The sequence below is a fragment of the Pteropus medius genome, unplaced genomic scaffold (assembly GCF_902729225.1).
Source record: "Pteropus medius unplaced genomic scaffold, Ma_sr-lr_union100, whole genome shotgun sequence".
NCBI lineage: Eukaryota > Metazoa > Chordata > Mammalia > Chiroptera > Pteropodidae > Pteropus > Pteropus medius.
In genome coordinates, this window is record NW_024342471.1 from 17,264,436 (window position 1) to 17,284,033 (window position 19,598).

The following is a 19,598-nucleotide window of genomic DNA, read 5'->3' on the forward strand; positions in this document are numbered from 1 at the left end:
GTTACCTTCCAGTTGTGGTAAGTGGACAGGTTTGCCATTTCTGGTCATGATAACATGTTTCTTTATAAAATACATTTATGTTAAGGGGGAAAAGGGGTACCTGAATTAAAGGAAAATATTAAGTTCACACGGCTGCTCTGCAGTGTGGCAAAACTCACAAAGGTGTTATTAAAATGGCCATGGTTTGGAAAATACCAGGTTAAACTATGCATGGGAATTGCTAAGTGGGGAAAATTTTCTGATGGAAAATTCTGGACCCTGCCGCCTTTTTGCTAATAATACCTACCCACCAGGAACAAGTCCTATCACATGCATCATCCTGCGGGAGCCCTAGAAAGGACTCGCTGACGTTTAGGTGAGGAAACTGAGGCTCGGGGAGGGTGACGCTCTCAACCACTTTGCTTCATGGAGCTTCTTGCCTGTGGCCACGTTCACGCACACCTCATGAATGGTGGAGGCAGTTTGTGAGAGGTCATTTGGGGGAAGCCATTTGCTCCATTAGGTAACGTTTATAGGCAGGATAGAGTTTTGCTCTAAGACCAAGTAATAAATCGGACCCTTCCACGCACTTAGCTTACATCACCTTGAGTTAGGACATCAGAGGTGCTATCAGAAGTAAAGACATTCAGTCTTTCTGAAGTGCTGCCTGGTTGTTGCTAGGATGTGTAGACACACGAGCTTGCCCACTGGACATTGCCAATGTCGGAAACAGTTGTTTTTGCATGAACCTGGGGAGGTGGCGAGCAGAGTCAAGGATCTTTCAAATATAAGCAACAGAAACTCAACATGCATTAATCTAAGCCCAAAGGGAAAATGTATTTGCTCATGTGACCAAAATGTCCAGAAGTAGACTTTAGGATCCAATCTTCAAATAATTTCACATGAACATGTGTGCATTGTCAGGGAGGCTCTGCCTGCGTTTGTGACAGAGATGGCTGCCAGCATCCTCAAGCTTAGATCCTACCCGCTCGGCCACCCCAAGGGTAAAAAGGCCCCTCTTTCCCAACAGCTATAGCTAAAGTCCTAGAGCTAATTTTCATTGGCTTCCATTGGCCACATGATCATCCCTGAACTAGTCACTGTGATTCTGGCCAACCCTGTGCTGTAAGACATCCCGGAAAGCCAATAATGGGTATTCTCTTTACAAAAAATTATTAACTGCTAATTTATAGACATGAAAATTCATTCCCAGGGAGATTACGTATCTCCAAGATATCATGCTGCCTCTTTTTCCAAGTGTCTAATAAGGACACTGTGGTGGGGGCTCCCAAAACCACCCCCAGGCCCGACGAAGTAGCCAGAAGGACCCACAGGACTCAGAAAAGCTGTTATACTCATGGTTAGTTTATTCCAGTGAAGGGATACAGATTAAGGTCAGTGAAGGGAAAAGGCACATGGCACGAGGTCTGGAAGAAACCATGCGCAACCTTTCAGGTGTCTTCTCCCAGTGGAGCACCCAATTCTTCCAGCACTGACGTGTGACAACACGTGAGAAGAATTGCCGACCAGGGACGCTCACCTGAGCTTTTATGTCCAGGGTCTTATTGGGGTCACTGGCATAGGCATGCAGTATCTTCAGGACTGACCTCAGCTACTCAGATGCCAGCCCCCCCAGATTTATGGGTGTTCCCTATAAACCACATTGTTAGCATAAACTATCTCATCAGCTGGGACTGGTGGCCCGGGGTCTCAGAGTTCATCTACCAGGAGCCAGCTAAGGGCCAGTCTTGAAGACAGACCTTTCTTAGGAATGCGAAGGGTTTGGGCAACCCAAGCCTGCTGAGTTAACCCTTTCCTTCAGACATCCTTTAGATCCTCACAGCAGGGACCCCAAAAAATTAACTAAATGGCTCAGCTCAAGTGGAGACCACCAGATACGGTAGAGGCCTGGTGTGTGTGGATAGGCCAGAGGGGACCTCTTCTTTCTAGTCATGCGGTTGTGCGGTTGAAGGCAGATACTCCCTCAAAGCAGCCATAACAGTGTCATGGCATAACCAGAGGATTATGAAATCCAGAGTCAGGTCAGACCTGAGTCCAGTCTTGACACTGCGTTTTACAAGCTGAGTGACCGTGAATAAGTCACACAGTAGTAACAGTGATAGTCATAGCAATATGAATAGTAGCTGTTATTAAACTAACATTTCTTCAGCATTTGCTATGTTCCAGGCATCATTCTAAGCTCTTAACAGTCAGTAACTCACACTTTACATTATGATTCCCCGTCTCTCACGCACACACACGTGCACACACACGCACTCCAACTGAAACAGAAGTTTAGCTTTACTACATATGACATACTCTTGAAATTTTGTCATCTCTTCTAGGAATTGAACAACTTTTTTTATAAAGAGATAATAAATATTTTGGGCTTTAAGCTAGGCTCCGTATTATTAACTCCGCCATCATAGCACAAAAGCAACTTAAACTTTACAGGAACAAATGGGCGTGGCTGTTTTCCAGCAAAACTTTATTTATAAATACGCCATGGGCCACAGTTTACTGACCTCTGTATTCTCTTGTATTTCTTCCATTCTATTTTCTTTTTGAATCTGGTCATTAAAGTAAACTTTGACTAAAAGGATTATTACCTGAACTTTGAAAAACTCATTTAATTTTTATAATGTGCCCTGTGAGGTAAGTAACCCCATTTCACAGATGAGAAATTAAGGCTCACAGAGGTTAACTAACTTGTACAGGTCATCTAGCTGGTGAGAGGCAGAACTGGCCTGGAGTATAAGCAGTCTGGCTCAGAGCTCACCTTTTGCACCCCTACTCCAAAGCACTCAATAGAGAGTGATTATTGTTATTATGAATTCAACCAGCTATGAAAGAACCCAGAAGACCACAGTCATAGAAGCCAATTTCAAGATGAATTTGGGGTGTGCCTTCCTTTTGTCCAGAGGATTGTGATGCTAAGTAGTGTGTAGATTTCGCTTCTTTGAATCAAACGCCCTTTGGAACCACCTGTTATAAAAGCACTACATGCTTAAAACAGAAAACTTGGAAAACTCCTAAAGAGAAATTCTTTAATGGACAAATGGAGTTGTGGTTTATTAAAACAACTTTTTTGGGGGGAAAAATCTTGGACTCCTTTTGAAATAAAATGGTTGCCTTCTAATCTACCGGGACTGGAAAGTAACCCTCTAGGAATACAGCTTAAATTGGGGAGCTTGTAAGGTTGGGGGTGGTAGGGACACTTGATAGAAAACAACTGTCATCTTAATTAACCCTGACAAACTTTGGCGTTTAGATTTTGAAACCTCCAGGAATCCGCATGTTGTCCATGTTTGTTTGACATCAGATTAATCTTGTTTTTAGAAAGACTTTCTTTTTCACTGTCTTACTTTCTTCCCTTCCATCTAAGAAATACAGCCGTACATCATAAGATAACTTATGGATCCACAAGGCAGACCTTAGGTCCATATGGTGAAAGTCTCCACCATCCTCCTCTAATTAAGAGAACTTCACCAAGAATGCGTAATAATTAGGTTACTGAGCAGCATCCAGGTCCACAGCATCTGCCCGGGGGGCAGGCAGGGAGTGTCCAATGCTCGGAGCCTCTGAATGAATGTGTGCGTAGTCCACCTCACCATCATCAAAACCGAACCCGGAGAAATCTGCAGAACATTAGAGCATGTTGAAAAATCTACAGTGCCTTAGCCTGATTTATGCCTTCACTGAGAGAGAACCACCCACAAACTCTAACGACGACATTCCATGCACCCCAACCCCAGCAGCCCCCCGGCACAGTCTTTCAGTGGACAAGTTACAAGTTGAAGCCTGTTTTGGAAAAACTCCCCTTTCTCGATTCTCCACTCTGGTTTAAGTTGATCATTTCTTAAAAGCAGATCTGTTTCTGCTTGTTTAGGAAATTAACCACCGATTTTTTTTTTTCTCTTTACTCCAAAGAGTAAAAAGTACCATCTGATTGTGGATGTTCCTGCCGGGTTTACAGAAACAGGTTCCTTGTTAAGGATGAGAGAAAGTGGATTAGGGGATTTTGCCAATGACTAGCTCGCAGAATGTCTGCTTCATAGCAGTCTGAGTGTTCACAGACACACTATCTCATTTAATCCTCACTGCAGCGTTAGGCAGCAGGGGGATCAGAGTGGACTTGCATGGGTCAGTGGCCTTTCATTAGCTGAGGAGCATGGCATGAGGGATTCCTTATTTTAGGTTTTATTTGACTGGGCGATAGGCTGAGTCAGACAGAAGGTCCTCCCCCTCCAAGTTGCATAGAATAACTGAAGCGCACAGACCAGGGTGATGTGTTTATGGAGCGTATTAGGGAAACATTCAGCAGGCAGCTAACGATGAAACTGGTGGCTTTTGTCTTGCCCTTACTCCAGATGCATTTCACATTCATTAATGCCAAGTCTCCACCAATTATTTTTCTCAGTTTCTCAGTCTTTGCAACCCTGGAAAAACATTTTTTACTTGTGGATCAAGTGGTCTGGCCCAGGGCAGCACTCCGTGTTACTTCGCTCCTGGGACCGCTGTGTTTTCTCGGGCTCCTCTAGACTGTTCCGTCTCGGTAAAGCTAGTATTTATCAAGTTCTGTGAAAAGAGGTCTCATCTACGCAGTGCGAAACAACATAATAAGCAACATGCAAGCAGATTTTAGGAAAACCAGAATTGATGAGAATGCTCAGGGAGTAGATGGGGATTCTAGGGATCCTCGGAAGCATTTGCATGCCTTCAAAATGTTGTTTTAATTTTTAATTATACAATAAATATTTGAATCCCTTCCCTTTTAAAAGTGTTTAGAATATTCTAGGTAATGCTAACACTCACTTTGATCATCACCTCTAATTTCTGTTCCCTGGTGCTCTGCCTGCCAGAAGTAATTACTGTTCTGACTCTGGGTATGTTCTTTCAGATATTTATAAATATATAAGTGCCTATGGAAAATATGAACGTTTTATGTGTTTCTAATAAAAGGAAATAACATGCAGTCTATAACTTTCAGAAGATTGTTGCTTTCGCTCAATATTTTTTTTGGTTGTGTCCACATTGATACATGGAAATCGGGTTCACTTTTTTTCAATTGAATTTAGTTTTCCATTGTTGAATATACTATTCTCTAATCTCCTTTGGCTGAACAGCTAAATCAGTTACAGTGTTTTACTATTTATAAAGATCCTGTAATGAACATCTTTTTACATGTCCCTTGCTCACACATATGGATTTTTTCTAAGATAGGTAATGAGAAGTGGAATCGCTGAGAATATTTCCTTTTACTTTTAATTTAGTTTTTTTTAATCTAAGAAATATATGCATATAGTTTAAAACTTATCTAGTCCTCCGAAGGGAAGTATAATGAAAAACAGCAGTCCCCAACGACCCCACCACCATCCTTCCTTTCTGCCCAGAAATGACAACTGTCAATTCCTGCTGATTTGGGTACTTACCTCCAAATTTCTTGATTTTTTTTTTTCTGTTTTGGGCATGATCTCTGGCTTCCTAAACTAGAAGTCAAGAATTCCGCTTTTCTTATCCTTGCCCCATCACACGCATGCACGCTTTCTCTGTACATCCTCCTAAGATCCATAAATCATCATTTCAGCTTTATCAATAGAGAGTACTCGCCTTCTTCTAAATTTACAAATACTTTTCACAGATAAGCCATTTTGTACACAATAATTACTTTTCCTGTTTTACGTGCCATCCTGGGAGTTGATATTTTTCTAAGTAAATCCTTTCAGTGGATGAGTCTGGATGGCAGCTGCTTCTTGCTTCTGGTCCAGTAGATTGAGGGCTGGTGATCGATGACGAGGGTACAGACAGCCTCGCCAAGAAGGAGTATGCAGTTAGGCAGAGGTGAAATGGTTTAGGTATGAGTAAAGCATGGAAACTCCCAGAACCTCTTCCCAGGTCACACAATGATTCCCACCTTGGCCCGGAAATGTTTGTTTTCCTCATTGTCTCTTCATTGTTCATTGAGTGCTCTACCCTGCGACTTCCGGCCAGAACCCGGCGTGCTAAGCACTTAGAGCCCCGATGAGGCGGTTCACCTAACGGCCAGTGTTCCTGGGCTTGACTCTTCATGGTTGTGTGTGAGAAGCTGAGATCACCGGCTACATTTTTTCCCTTTTTTTCAAGGATCAGGAAGGGTTGATGTCGTTAATTATTTACGTTTATAATAGAAGTAATACAGCCTTTCGGTAAAAAAAAGAAAAATTCAAACAGGAAGGAAGTGTATAGAATGACAGTTCAAGGCCCCCTTTGCTTCTGTCTCAGCCCCAGCCACTCCCAGGCCTCCTCAGAAGCAGCGCTGCTCTGGAACCAGATTTCCTGGGTACAAATCCCAGCGCTCACTGGCTATGTGGCCTCGAGCGAGTTACCTATGACCTTCATGAGCCTCGGTTTTCTCATCTGAAAAATGGAAAAATAACAGTGCTCACCTCAAAAGAGCTTTGTGTGAATTAAATATTAATACTTATGAAATGGCACCGAGTAAAACCTCCTAGATATTAACCAGGAATATTACCAAGTGCTGTATATCTTTTTAGACCAGTGATTCTTAACCCTGGCTGCACATTGAAATCTTGTGGGGGAGCTTTAAACGTTTCTGAGTCCTGGACCCCACCGTCAGCAATTCGGATTTTATCGGTCCAGGGTGCCACCTGCGCCTTGGGATTTTTAAATGTTCATCACACCATTACAGTATATAGCCAGGATTAAGACCCCTGTTGCTACATATTTTCTACATGTATCAGTTGGGATAGGTGAGGTTGTGCTGCAGTAACAAACATCCCCTAAATCTCGTAGATTTTTCATTTATGATACATGTCCAGCTCCAACCCACATCATGTTTACTCTGGAACCCAGGCTGACAGGGAAGCTTTTATCTGGAACACTCAGTCTTCTGAAATGGGAAGAGAGAGATGTTGAACCATACACTGACTCAAAGCTTCTGACCAGAAGTGAAATATAACTTCTACTCATATATCTTTGGCCAAAACAAGTCACATGGTCACACCTGAGTCCAACAAGAAGGGTCTATATCAGGGGCCGGCAGCCTGGGAATGGCCAGATAGTAAATATTTTAGATTTTGTGGGACATACAGCCTCTGTCGCAACTACTCACCTCTGCCCTCAAAGCACAAAGCAGCCATAGGCAATATACTGTTCAAAATACAAAAATCATCCTTAGCTCGTGAGCCATATGAAAAGAGGCAGCAGGCCAGATTTGGCCCATAGGCCACAGTTTGTCGATCCCTTGTACGTATCATCCTCCTACAGGGAGAAGCTCTTCAGGAAGGGCCCCCAAATATGGATGAAGAGCAGTGCAGTGTCCTACACCATGTGTATACAAAAGCAAAGGAGAGCAAGAATGGACCCTTTTGTCACACACCTGTGCTCCCTCCGTTATACTACGATGCAGCTTGCTTTTGTTACTTACTACTGTATTTCTTGATAATAGTTTCATATCAGTAGCTCTAGCATGCCTTCACTTTTTTTAATAGCCGCCTCTTTTTCCCTGATATGGATGCACCATACCAGCACCATGTTGTTGGTGAATTTGTTTTTACAATTAATCCTCTATTGTTAAAGATCAGTGACATATAAAATATCACTGAGAGATTGTTGTAAAGAGAATCAGCGTTCCAGTTCTCCCAGTGTGCATACATAGTTTATACTGCTTTCCCCGAAATCTCTCAGGCCCCCTTGAAGACACACATTTCCAAAAGGCTCTCTTTATTACGTCCATCTCTGGTCCTTACAGCACTGAACACAGTTGCAATTCCAGGGGCATTTGGGGAGAGATCAAAATACTGAAGAGGGTAAATAAATGTAGGTGATGAAAAACTAGAAGTGGAACCTCAACGCTGCACATTGTCACCTTGACCCCACGCAGAGACACATTTTAGGCCATGTGCTACCCCGGCCAATGAGGAAAGACCAAAACTGCCTTTCATAGGGAGGGCGATGGGGGCTGAGGTGACAGTGGCTCAGTCACATGCGACCTTCCACTCTTCTAACAGGACACCACGACGTCCGTGCGTATCGGCCTGATGATGGAAGAGATGATCTTCAACCTTGCAGACACACATCTGTTCTTCAATGACCTGGAGGTTTGGAATTGCTTGTTTCATTTCGTATGCGCTGTATTTAACCACCTGCATCTGGTCTGGGGGGAAAGACGCTGCCTTTTCTTTTTCCTTTTGCTAGCAACCCCCGGGAAGGCACAAAACTGTGGCCAGCGACAGCTTATTGAAAACACACTTAGCCAGATTATCTGGGCTTCCCTGGGCAGTTAATGGGCCTTCCTCTCTGCTCTAGTGGTGATGTCCACTGGCGTTTTGCTAATCCAATAAAGGCTGCGTAGTTTCTTCCTCCTGAAATTTGCTCTTTAATAAGTCGATTAAGGCAAATTAGTACAGATCCTCCTGGGTCAGTAATAATTAGCAGTGGGCCAGGAAAGAAGCTTTTAAAAACAATTTACATTCCCCTGAAAGCATGTTTTACAAAGACAGAGCAAGCAGAGGGACTACGCTTATTTAAAGTATCCGCTCCCGTGCCCCTAAGCAAGTACCAAGGGAGATAGGAAATGGGGGAGAGGAGCTTCAGAAATAAATTTAATTTACTTGTTTACACCCGGCCTATGTCAAAAAGATTTGGGAATAATTTCAAGTGGGAAATATATTTAAAACAGAACTATTAAAGCAAAAGCGAAGGAATAGATAGCAATGTAATGAATAAAGGTAAGACATCGTACCAAAAAAGCCCAGCTCAGGCTAACTACTGCAGTTAAGTTCAGAGTTGATCTCTGAGCTTCCTGGTAGCCAAAGCAAAGAGGGAAATACAATGCATTGCTTACCTCTAATGAAAGAGCACGCAGCTTGCTTCTAGGTGAAGGTGTTTCTGTGGCTGATGAGAGTAGTAATGTGGGGATCTTCTGGCTTTGTAAATTATATTTGCAGTATTGGTTTAACAGATTGAAAAATGAAGGCAACCTAGAATAAACTGTACAATTCTAGTTATCCTAGTAGGAATTTTTTTTCCCAAAAATCTGGGAAATCCCTGGGGACTAAACTGTGAAATAAAAATATGAAGGTTATGAATTCCAAACCATCATCAGGAAAGGATATAGGTTTTCCTTTCTGGTCTACAGTCTGAGAGTTTCAGGAGGTGGGGGAGCGGATCTTGCTGAAAGCATTGGTCTTGTGTTCTGACCAGTCTAGGCAAGCCATTCGAGCTTCAGTCCTTCTATGAAAAAAATTGAACTCTGTCCAATATCTGTTTCAAAGAGAGGATCGAGGTAGAAACTTTTTAAGGGAAGAAAGAGCTTTGGAGTAGTGGAGAACGCCACTAGCATCAAGGCCCAAGTGCATCTCTTTAGTAAAAAGCAGTGTGCCGGCTTCCTTTACAGACCACTCCTGGCTTGGGGTGGGGGAGGGAAGTGGAGGAGAGGAAGAGGAAGAGACAGGGAGAAGGGAGAGGGAAGGAGAGAGGGAGAGGGAGAGAATTTATGAGTCAAACAAAACAAAATAAACACGGCAGTTGAATTCGGCAAGTATTTATGGAACCTAATATAGTAAAGACTCAGCCGATGGCAAATAGCAACACCCAACTTGCTTTAGCAAAAAATGGAAATTAATGGCCCCTATACTTGAAAAGTCCAGGGTAGATTTAACTTTTCCCTGTCTCTTTCACAGAATGTTAGTTTCATTCTGTGAAACTAACAGGGACCATATCTGTCTGATTCACCCTAAATCCCCCAGGCCTGGGCAGTAAACAAACCAAACAAATTTTTAAAGAAAGTTTGTGATAGTGGAACGGGATGTGAGAAAAACGAGATGTGATAGTGAGTGATGGGTGAGAGGAATGGGGTGGGGGCAGGGGTGGTCCGCATTCTCGGGGAGGGGGCCTGCGGTGTCAGACAGGGCCCCCCGGGGTGGCGACACTTGAGCCAAGGCCTGCACAGTGGCAGGAGCCGGCCAGGAGGAGATTTAGGGAGGCAGGATCAGTAAGTGCAAAGGCCCTAAGGTGAGAACACACGTGAAGTAACCCAGGGTCAGAGAGGAGGCTGACTGACAGCCGTGAGTGAGCGAAGCACAGGCCGGCTGGGTCAGATGAGCCTGTAGAGAGACGCACGGGCCAGACCTGCTCAGAGACCTCAGGGTTTAACGTAAGCGCTGTGGACAGCCATGGGGCCAGACGACATGAAACAGGAAGTGCCACATGACCTGGCTTAGGTTTTTACGAAACCACTCTGGCTGCCAGAGTGGGATAGAGGTAAAGCCCGGAGGACTTGCTGGTCCATGGGGGCGGGGAGGAGAAAGAGGAGTCGAGGGGGTCTCCCCGGCGTGGTCTGACCAGGGCAGTGGGACCATTCTCTGAGATGGACGAAATGGGGGAGTTGAAGGATGTAGTGGGGCAAACCCATCCTTCTGTCGTGGGCACCTAGGGTTTGAGGTGTCTGGGACACTCCAGTAGAAGATACTTTGACAGACAGATTGACAGACAGATATATGCGTCTGAAGCTCCTGAAGGAAAAACGGCAAACACACAGCATGCGCTTTGTCAGTCTTGGTTGAACGTGAAGCTCAGAGTTAGGTACTTTGCAGGACGGGTGTGTGTTTCAGGTGATGCCTCAGAGTCTTGCCCCCTCTGCTGTTCCTTGCTCACCCTGAAGTCGAAGTTGCATCCCTGGAGAAGGATCTGAGTTACCAGCTGGAGCTGCTCAGGGAAGCCAGTTTGTTTTTTTCTCTAAATTTTTTTTCAAAAATGTCCCCAGTGCCAGAAGCCCCCAGGGCACCTCAACTGGATGGAAGCCATGTTACACTATGGAGCAGTTAAGACTCACATAAGTGAAAACATACTGCTGGCTGGTGCAAGGAGCCCCTGTCAAAATCTAAAGGGCAGCCTTCTGTGGCTACCAGCGAGGCCATCTGGGGGGCTGGCTCTTGCATGGATGGTCAGTCAGGCTTAGGGACCAAAGTCAGATCCCTTTCTGCTCCGAGCCTGTCATCCTTCAGTCGATAGGGGGTCAGCTTCTGCTGCATGCAGCAGCCATTGTGGAGAATGCACGTCTGCCAGATCCTACTGTAAGTGCTGTGGGTTTGATGGCAAACAAAACACAGCAAGATCTCTGCCTTCAAGGCATCAAACTTACAGTCGAGGAAACAAACCATAAACAGCTGAAAATATAATGTCAGATGAAGTGCCACAAGGGGGACGAGCAGAGGCAGGGAGGAGACAGTCACAGGGCTGCTGTTTTGCTCGGTGTAACCAGGTAAGGCTTCTCTGACATCTGAGTAGAGATGTGAAGGAGGCGAGGGAGTGGGCCATGTGGGTATCTGGGCGAAGAGTATGCCAGGCTGACAGGACAGCAGTGCAAAGGCCCTGAGGTGGGTTCCACGAACAGGACGAGTGGAGCAGGAGCAGGAAGGATTGTGGTGGACAGTGGGGGTTGGGGCGGGTCATATGGGCCCTTTGCGCCATTGTTAACTTTGGATAATAATATGAGAGTGACAAGAAGCCATGGGAGGGTTTTGAGCAGGGCAATGATGTGATCTCATTTACGGTTCAGAGGCTCCCTCTGGCTGCCGGGTGGACAACAGCCCGGAGTGGGCAAGGGCGGAAGCTGGAATCTGAGTCAGATCACACTCCCAGGTGAAAGCACTCGTGGAGAGGAGTCGGTGAGGTGTAAGGACTAGTCGAAGAAGGTTCACACCATTTGGGATGTGTGTGCTGAGTTTAGGGCAAGCTCCTTCCGATCAGTTGGATCTGCCTTTGAGTCCTGGCGCTGCCACCTTCAGGCCGTGCGATTTGGGCGAATCGCTTCATCTCCTTGAGTCTCGGTTTCCTCATCTGTTCAGCGGGTAGCCGAAAAGCCCCTGCCTTCCAGGCTTTGCTGATGATGGGGGACGGATGAGAGCGTACAGGGCGTGCACTCTGTACTTGCGCAGTAAATGGGTCTCTCCACCAGAGGGCCACCAGTGCCACTGGGGCTTTGCAGAGTGGGGGTGGGGGTATCTGGTAGGGGGGCATATTGTTTAAATCATTAGATATGTATTTTACTCTGCATTAGAAAAATATCACTAGCTTGCCCACTCCTGATTTCACAATAATTCAATAATAGTACTGCAATTCAGAGATATGGCAAAGACTGTGATGGTGGTGAGCAGCCCGGCCCTGAATCACAGCCGATGGCTGGAGTTGGAGCACAGATATCGACGACCATATCTCCTGCTCCCAGCCAACTCGCCTATTCTGCAGTAAAATCCAGAGCCGAGAAACCGTCATTGAAATATCAGCTGGGCGGTAGGGCACAGATGCAGGCTTGATTGACACTCGCGCACCTGCTGCCCAAGAGCTGTGGGAACCACCCTCAGTGGCATTACAAGTGGACACAGTGCTAGAAGGAAAAGGATCTAAAGTGGAAAAAGCAGGGGCAGCTGACTCTCACATGGCAGGGTGTTAACCACCATTATATCATGCCCCTGATTGGTTGTCATATCCATGATATTTGGTGACCCTAAAAAGCATGGCAGCATCCCCCATTCTCTTAGCTGAAATGGCAGCATGTTAACAAGATCTGTCTTGGGTACGTCTTGCCTCCAGCATCCACCCCCTTCTTGGTATGTTTTAAAGGAACACAGAATTTGCAGGCAAGATGAAGCGGCCCCCCTCGAAGGGCCCTCCTCACTCTCCATTGCCTTAATGGGCAGGCTGCCAATGTGTCAGGTCGGGAGGTGCGGATGGGGGAGGTGCTGTCCCCGGGGAAGATATCCAGGGTCTGGTATGGCGAGGACAGGAGTGAGAGGGGGGCAGACTGGCCCCAGCAGGCAGGTGGCACGGACAGTAAGGCCAGGGGGCAAGATCAGTGACTCCAGCAAGGAGAAGGCGGACACATGCTGCCCTTGACCACATGGTCTGACACTGCCACTACACGCACGCCCAAGGGGATCACCCAGAGGCTGCATTTATAACTTCTGCTCACATCCCATTGGGCAGAGCTTAGTCACATGGCCCCACCTTCCTACAAAGGAGGCTGGGGAATGTAGTCTTATTCTGGGCAGTGATGTGCAAGTGAAAACTCTGACATTAGAGAGGGCGGAAAGGGACTCAGCCCAACACCCTCCGGTCTGTTCTCACGACAATGGCCACAGCGGACTTGGTGAAGGGAAAATCTGAACGTGTCACTCCCTGCTTAAAGCTCTTCAATGGCCCGTCTTAAAAAAGAAAAAAGAAAAATATATGACCAAGCAAATAAATAAATAAAAATAAAAGGCTCGTGGATTGGCCCCCACCGACTTCTCCAAACTCTTTTCCTACCATTCACTCCCTCATTTCCTACCCCAGGACCACTAGGCGTTTAGGCTTCTTTTAATCCCTTGAACATCCCATACTCCCCCGCTTCCTCGATTCGGGGCCTGCTGAGCCCTGTTCCCAGAACAGTGGCCTCCGCAGCCTGGCCTGCGCTAACCAGTTGCCACCTCGCTCTGTTCCGTGTGCTTATCTAGACCAGCGCCTCTCAGCAAGGGCAGTGCCATCCCCACGGGGAGAGGGTGCAGTTGGACATGGGAGGAAGAACCGATGGCTTTGGGCAGGCAGAGGCGCCAAATAACCCCATACTTTGGACAGCCTTGTGCGATGGGGAATTGTCCCACCCTAATGCCAGTGAGAAACACCACACTGAGCCCTTGAGAGCTGTCAATCAGCTGCACAGTATTCATGGGTCACTCAGGGTACAGCATGACCCAGGCTTCATGTGGCTGGCTTTGATTTAAAATATTGCAAAAAGGGGGTTTTTTGTTTGTTTGTTTAACTTATGTTTTTTTCCTCACTACATATTGTTTTAGGAAGAAAATGACTGGCACATTACATCAGCAGTTTCATGGCTGATATTGCTTAGAATGAAGCTAAGGTTTTAAACATGTGAAAAGGAAAATCTATTTAAAGATAAGTGAAAAGTAAATGACAGGGGGGAGCTCCTACCTGGTGAAATCCATGAAGGACTATGACACAGGCACCTCTGCCCCAGTGGCTGCGCCTCCGCTGATGGGCCTCGCCTTATCGAAAGAGTTAGGGTGCTGTTCGGGGTCATTCGGGGTCAGAAGAACCCAAGTTCAAGCCCCGGCCCTGCCCCTTCTTGGCTCTAAGACCTTGAACAAGGTACTTACTTTAGCTGAGCCTCCACGTCCTCCTCTGTGAAATGGGGGGATTGGCAAGCCACATGGCCGCTGTGGGAACTGGGCGAAAGGAGGTATTTAAAATGTCTGGTCTGAGCCTTGATAATCATTCTGCCTTTCCCTCAGCCCTCACCCCTGCTTCGCAGCAGGCAGGGAATGCTAGCATTTTTCAAACAGCAAACCATGGCCCAGTTAAAGAGTCAAGATCAAGCACAATGTCTTCAACGATCAAAGAATAAGAAATAAAAAAGAACATGCTAGGGTACATCACAAGCAGTAGTGGTGCATAGTGTTTTAGTAATAGAAATTATGTTCCAGTGATTGAAATCTCTGTGTGATCGAAAATGTATTTCTTACCGAAGGTCACAGTCAGAATCATTCGAAAGCCGATGCCTGAGCGCAGTGCGGTCCGTTAGTTTCCTGCGACCACGAATGTGTCCCCCTCTGCACTCTCCAGTGCAGCAGCCACGAGCACCACGCGGCTGCTGAGCACTTGAAACACGGCTACTGCGGTCGAGGCACTCAATTTCCAATTTAATTTTAACTAATTTTCATGTAAATAGCCACACGTAGCTGGTGGCTGTCGTATTGGACAGAACAGAACATTCGCATCTTATAGAAAGTTCTATCAGATGGTACAACTCGAGCGTCCTAAATCTGTAAGGCGTGAACTACATTTTCAGTTAACAGTCACAGCTGCGGCACGCTGAGTGCTTACTAGGTGTTGGGCACCGCTCTGTGCCATTTACGTGTATACACGTGTTTAAGCCTCACTATTATCCCTAGTGTATTAATGTGTGTGGGCCACCATAACAAAATGCCACCGACTAGACGGCTTAAACAACAGAAATTAGTGTTCTTACAATTCTGGAGGCTGAAAGTCCCAGACTGAGGTGCCGGCAAATTTCGTTTCTGATGAGGACTGTTCCCCTGGCTTGTAGAAGGCCACCTTCTCACTGTGTCTCCACGTGGCCTTTCCTCAGTGCACGTGCAAAGAGAGGAGATGGTGGGGGAAGAGAGCACCTGCCAGGTCTTTTTGTTTGTAAGGACACTAATCCAGTTAGATGGGGCCCCGCCCTTATGACCTCATTTAACCTTAATTACTTCCTTAGAGGCCCTGCCTCCAATACAGACACACTAGGGATTAGGGCTTTAATGTATGAATTTGGAGGGGGACACGGACATTCAGTCCATAGCATCCATTTTACAAGTGAAGAAACCGAGGCACAGAGAGGTTAAGTGAACAGCCCAAAGTCACACAGTGGCAGAGGCAATATCCAGATCCAAGCCGCCTTGCCCCACGGTCCCTGCACTTGCCAGCTCGCCAGGCTGCCTCTCCCAGGATTGCCATTGAGCTTGAGAAAGAATATTCCCAGCAGGAAATCTAGACTTGTACAGTACTGCAGACGCACGGACGGTGGGGTCAGAGGAAAAGAGGGAGGGAGAGAGGTTCGGAGGAGCTGGGAAGCCTGGAGGAGCACAAGCAAAATCTTACAGCAGGAGAGGTAGAAATTCCCAGTGTAAACGTGGAAGACAGATGAAAGATGAAAAACGACGTGCGTTAGCACACCACCTTCACGTGGTCTGTGCAAAACGGAAGTCACACAATTAACAACCGACCCGGGACAGCACCCTCGCTCCCCATCCTGAAGGTGAACAAAGCGGTGTACCGATGGCCTGAAGGCATTTCTGGAAAGTAGGATGTGCGTGTGTCTGGAGCTGAGTGGAAGGCACAGGGAGGAATAATACATGCATCACGCAGTCGCACACGGACGGCGTGCATGCGTCCGTGTCTGCGGACGGCATCACACACGCATTTTCTCACTGAAATCTCTGCAAGGCCCTGCAAGGAAGATTTTTTTTTTTTTGGTCTCTATTTTATAGATGAGGAAACTGAGGCCCAGAGAGGTGACTTTCCCAGGGTCCCATAGCTAGTGCGGAGATTTGATCCCAGGTCAAGCTGACTGAGGCATTTATCCTTTGTGGAAGACGAAGTTTTGAGATGCATGAGAAGGAACACGGGTCAGCAGAGTGGGTGGAAGGAAAGAGTCCTTCGTAAGAAACAAAATCAGCCTAAAGGTTTTCGGCAGATTCATGCATGGCCAGGCAGGCGGGTGGGCTGGAGGGGGAGCATTTCAACACGCTGCCAGAGCTTTGGGGAGGATCTTTCTGGAGGGACTCGGAAGTGGCCGGAATCTGGGCGGGCCGTGGCTGCATGCCTGACACGCAGGCCTGATTGCTAAACGCCTGATTTACAGTTCTGCAGGAGCTATCGGGGAGAATAATATTTCACCATGTCAGCGCTGAGCTGCTCTCCAAGGCGTCCTGCCCAACTGGCCATTAATGCACTGTGGCCCACGGCCTCTTTAGTGCTCTTCAGATAAGTTAAACATTTAGACAACATAAGAAAGATGGCCCAGGTTTCCCTCCCCGGGAGCAGGCCCCTCTCTGGCTAGCCTAGAGGCAGTGCTAACCAATCTCACTTAAAAATATCCTTGCCCCAAGGAGTCCATCTGGGCTCTGATGAGACTCATTTTTCTAAAGCAAATTTGTCAACAATTTCCTTTCCGCGTTTGTGTCTGCAGGCAGCCAAGAATGAAAAGTAATGAGATCAGACTGCAGCAGGGCAGGCTGAGCCAACCCCAGCTGTTGCCAGATTAAGGACAATGGGCCTCAACAGATACTTGTCACCAAGCTTACTGTTCAGAAACAAGCAACCATGAGAATACTAAGTATCAAAACCTGTGGGATGCAGGTGAAGGTTGATCTAGACAGGCATGTATAGCCTTAAATTACATTTATTAGTAAAACCGGAAAACTAATAAGAACTGGTCATTGAAAAGACCATCAAGGTAGATAAGCCTTTGGCAAGCACGAACAAGAAGAGAGAGAGAAGGAGAAGGAAAGGGGAAGGGGAGAAAAAAAGGAGAGATCGATAACAACATCCAGGATGAAAGGGTGGACATTGCTACGGATTCAGGGAAGATTTTTTTTTTTTTAATAATGTACAATATTATATCAATGAATCTGAAAACCTAGATGAGGCGGACACTTTTCAGGAAGATCTAAATTACAAAAATTAACCCAAGGGGAAATTTAAATATAAATAAAATAAATCAGTGACCATGAGAAATTGAAAAGATAGCTAAGGATGTAGTCCCGAAAAAAGGCACCTGGTCCAGTTAGTTTTAAACACGAGTCCCGCCAAACATTGAAGGAAAGGATCAATTCTGTCCCACATGAACTCCAGAGCCAAGTAAAAGGTGAGATACTCTCCCATGCATTTTATGAGATCAGTGTCACCCAGAAACTAAATCTGGACTTGGAGCACATGACAAATGGATGAATCACCGTCATCGCTGATAAAAGGCGGGGCGCTCCTGCAGTCCTTTCGATACCTCGACTGTATTCGAGCCCTGTGACTTTACCTGCATTCCACTTGGGCCCTGTCCGAGCTTTCGTTTGAGTTAGTTTAGTTTAGTTTTGCCCCGACGAAAGGCGGGTCTGGAGTATCACTGGTACCATGTAGTAAGCCTGCCACATGTCTCGTGGCACACCTACACAAGAGGATGCACTCACCATGTTTCATAATTTTACAAAAAGATACTGGAGGCTTTGCTCACCAGAGAGAGTCCAGAAGCAATGACACCTCTGTAGCAACAGGCACAACACGTGCCCCGGTCTTGATTTCTAATGCCATTTGCCAGTAAAAGGAACCAGGGCTTCTCAAAGGAATGGCTGATTCTAAGGCTGGGCAGGGAAGACACCTGATAAACAGGGAGCAAGTTATAAGGAAATGCTCAAAAAACTCCACGATCATGGGGTACGTCAAAGGGGCACGAGAGCTAACTGGAAGGGTTCCCACTGGCCAACGCTGGAATGATTATAGTACTAAAACAAATGACATAATATTGGATTCTAACCCAAATTTTAAAATAATTACCCATGAGTCCATACTGGCACAGATAAATGATCGAATGAATAAATAAATAAGTGGGGAGAATAGACAGAGCTCCCATCTAGAAAAATTCCAAACAATTTTTTTAAATACTCCACCCTTAACTGTGAGCTTTGCATAGTGACTTCCTTCTAATGAGCATAATATGGAAAGATAGGGGAGAGTAACTTTACGGTGGAGAAACCTACCAAATACTACCTGAGCCAGGTGACCAAGGTCAATAACAGTGATGAGTCACGTTCATAGTATGTACCCTTGATACAATGTGACGAGAACGGCACTTCACCTCTGTGCTCTTCCCCCGCAAAATCCATAACCCAGTCTAACCATGAGGAAAACATCAGACAAATTCCAGGTGAGAAACATTCTACAAAACGCCTGACCAATACGCCTTTAAACTGTCATCAAAACCAAGGGAAGTCTGAGAAACTGTCACAGCCCAAAGGAACCCAAAGAGACAAGATGTAATGTGGTACCCTGGATGGAATCCAGGAAGAGAAAAGAGGAAAGTAGCGGAAAAACTAAGGAGATCTGAATAAAGGGTTGACATTAGTTAATAATATGGCAATATTTATTTATTAGTTGTGACAAACGCACCATACGAATCTAAGACGTTAACAGAGAAGGTGACTGGGTGTGGATATGTGGAAACTCTCTATACTATATTTGCAATTTTTCGGTAAATCTAAAGCTGTTCTAAAATTAAAAGTTTATTAAAACACACACACACACACACACAAACCCTGAAGACTCAAAGATATTTAGCAAGTTGCGGGGCTGGCACGGGAACCGGGGAAGGGTGGGGGTGGTTGAACTCCAGCTGCTCCTTCTAAGACATGTGAACCTGCATGACTCTACCCCGGTCCTCTTCTGCCTGGTTCCCTGAGATGCTTGAATGCACAGCATCTCTGACATGTGCCTGGAGTTTGGGCCAAAGAATGCAGTTTCCTGCTGCGCTTCTAAAATGCCTCATCTGCCGAGGTGACCATCCAGAAGCTTCTCTCGAAAGGGAACTCAATTCAATTTGACCATCACTATGCCAGGCAGAGTTTGAGCCTATGGAATTCAAAATAGTAATAATAGCAGTAATTATGCCAAACGTGTATGTGGCATTGTCTGTGGGTGAGGCACTTTTCAGAGTGCTTTACCTGTATGATTCGTTTAATCCTTACAATGCCCTCTGTGGTAGGGACTGTTTCATAGCTCAGTTACGTTTTCCAGCCTGCTTATTTCACGCCATAGGATGTCTTTGAAATAATTCCACATGCTCACATAAAAATCTACCTCGTTCTTCGGAACTACTGGGTAGGCTTGTACTGAATGGATGTACCATATTTCATTTAGCTACGATCCAATCAAGAGAACTTTCGGTGTTTTCCAGTATCTCATTGGAATGATGGACGTCCTCGCACGAGGCTCTTTACGGGCGTCTCTCTAGGTCGGAAAGTGTAAATTCCTTGAGGCCGGGATTGCACCGAGCCTCAGCCCCACTTCAC

General features: G+C 46.0%; 1 protein-coding gene across 3 annotated transcripts in view; it reads left to right on the forward strand.

Annotated features, from left to right (window-relative positions):
• Window positions 1-19,598, forward strand: part of EYA2 (EYA transcriptional coactivator and phosphatase 2) — a 211,943-nt gene that overhangs the window by 168,590 nt on the left and 23,755 nt on the right. For all 3 annotated transcript variants that reach the window (XM_039864495.1, XM_039864497.1, XM_039864498.1), the window contains one exon: window positions 7,989-8,078. In XM_039864495.1, coding sequence (XP_039720429.1) covers window positions 7,989-8,078 — 90 coding nt within the window. The remainder of the gene's footprint in view (window positions 1-7,988; window positions 8,079-19,598) is intronic.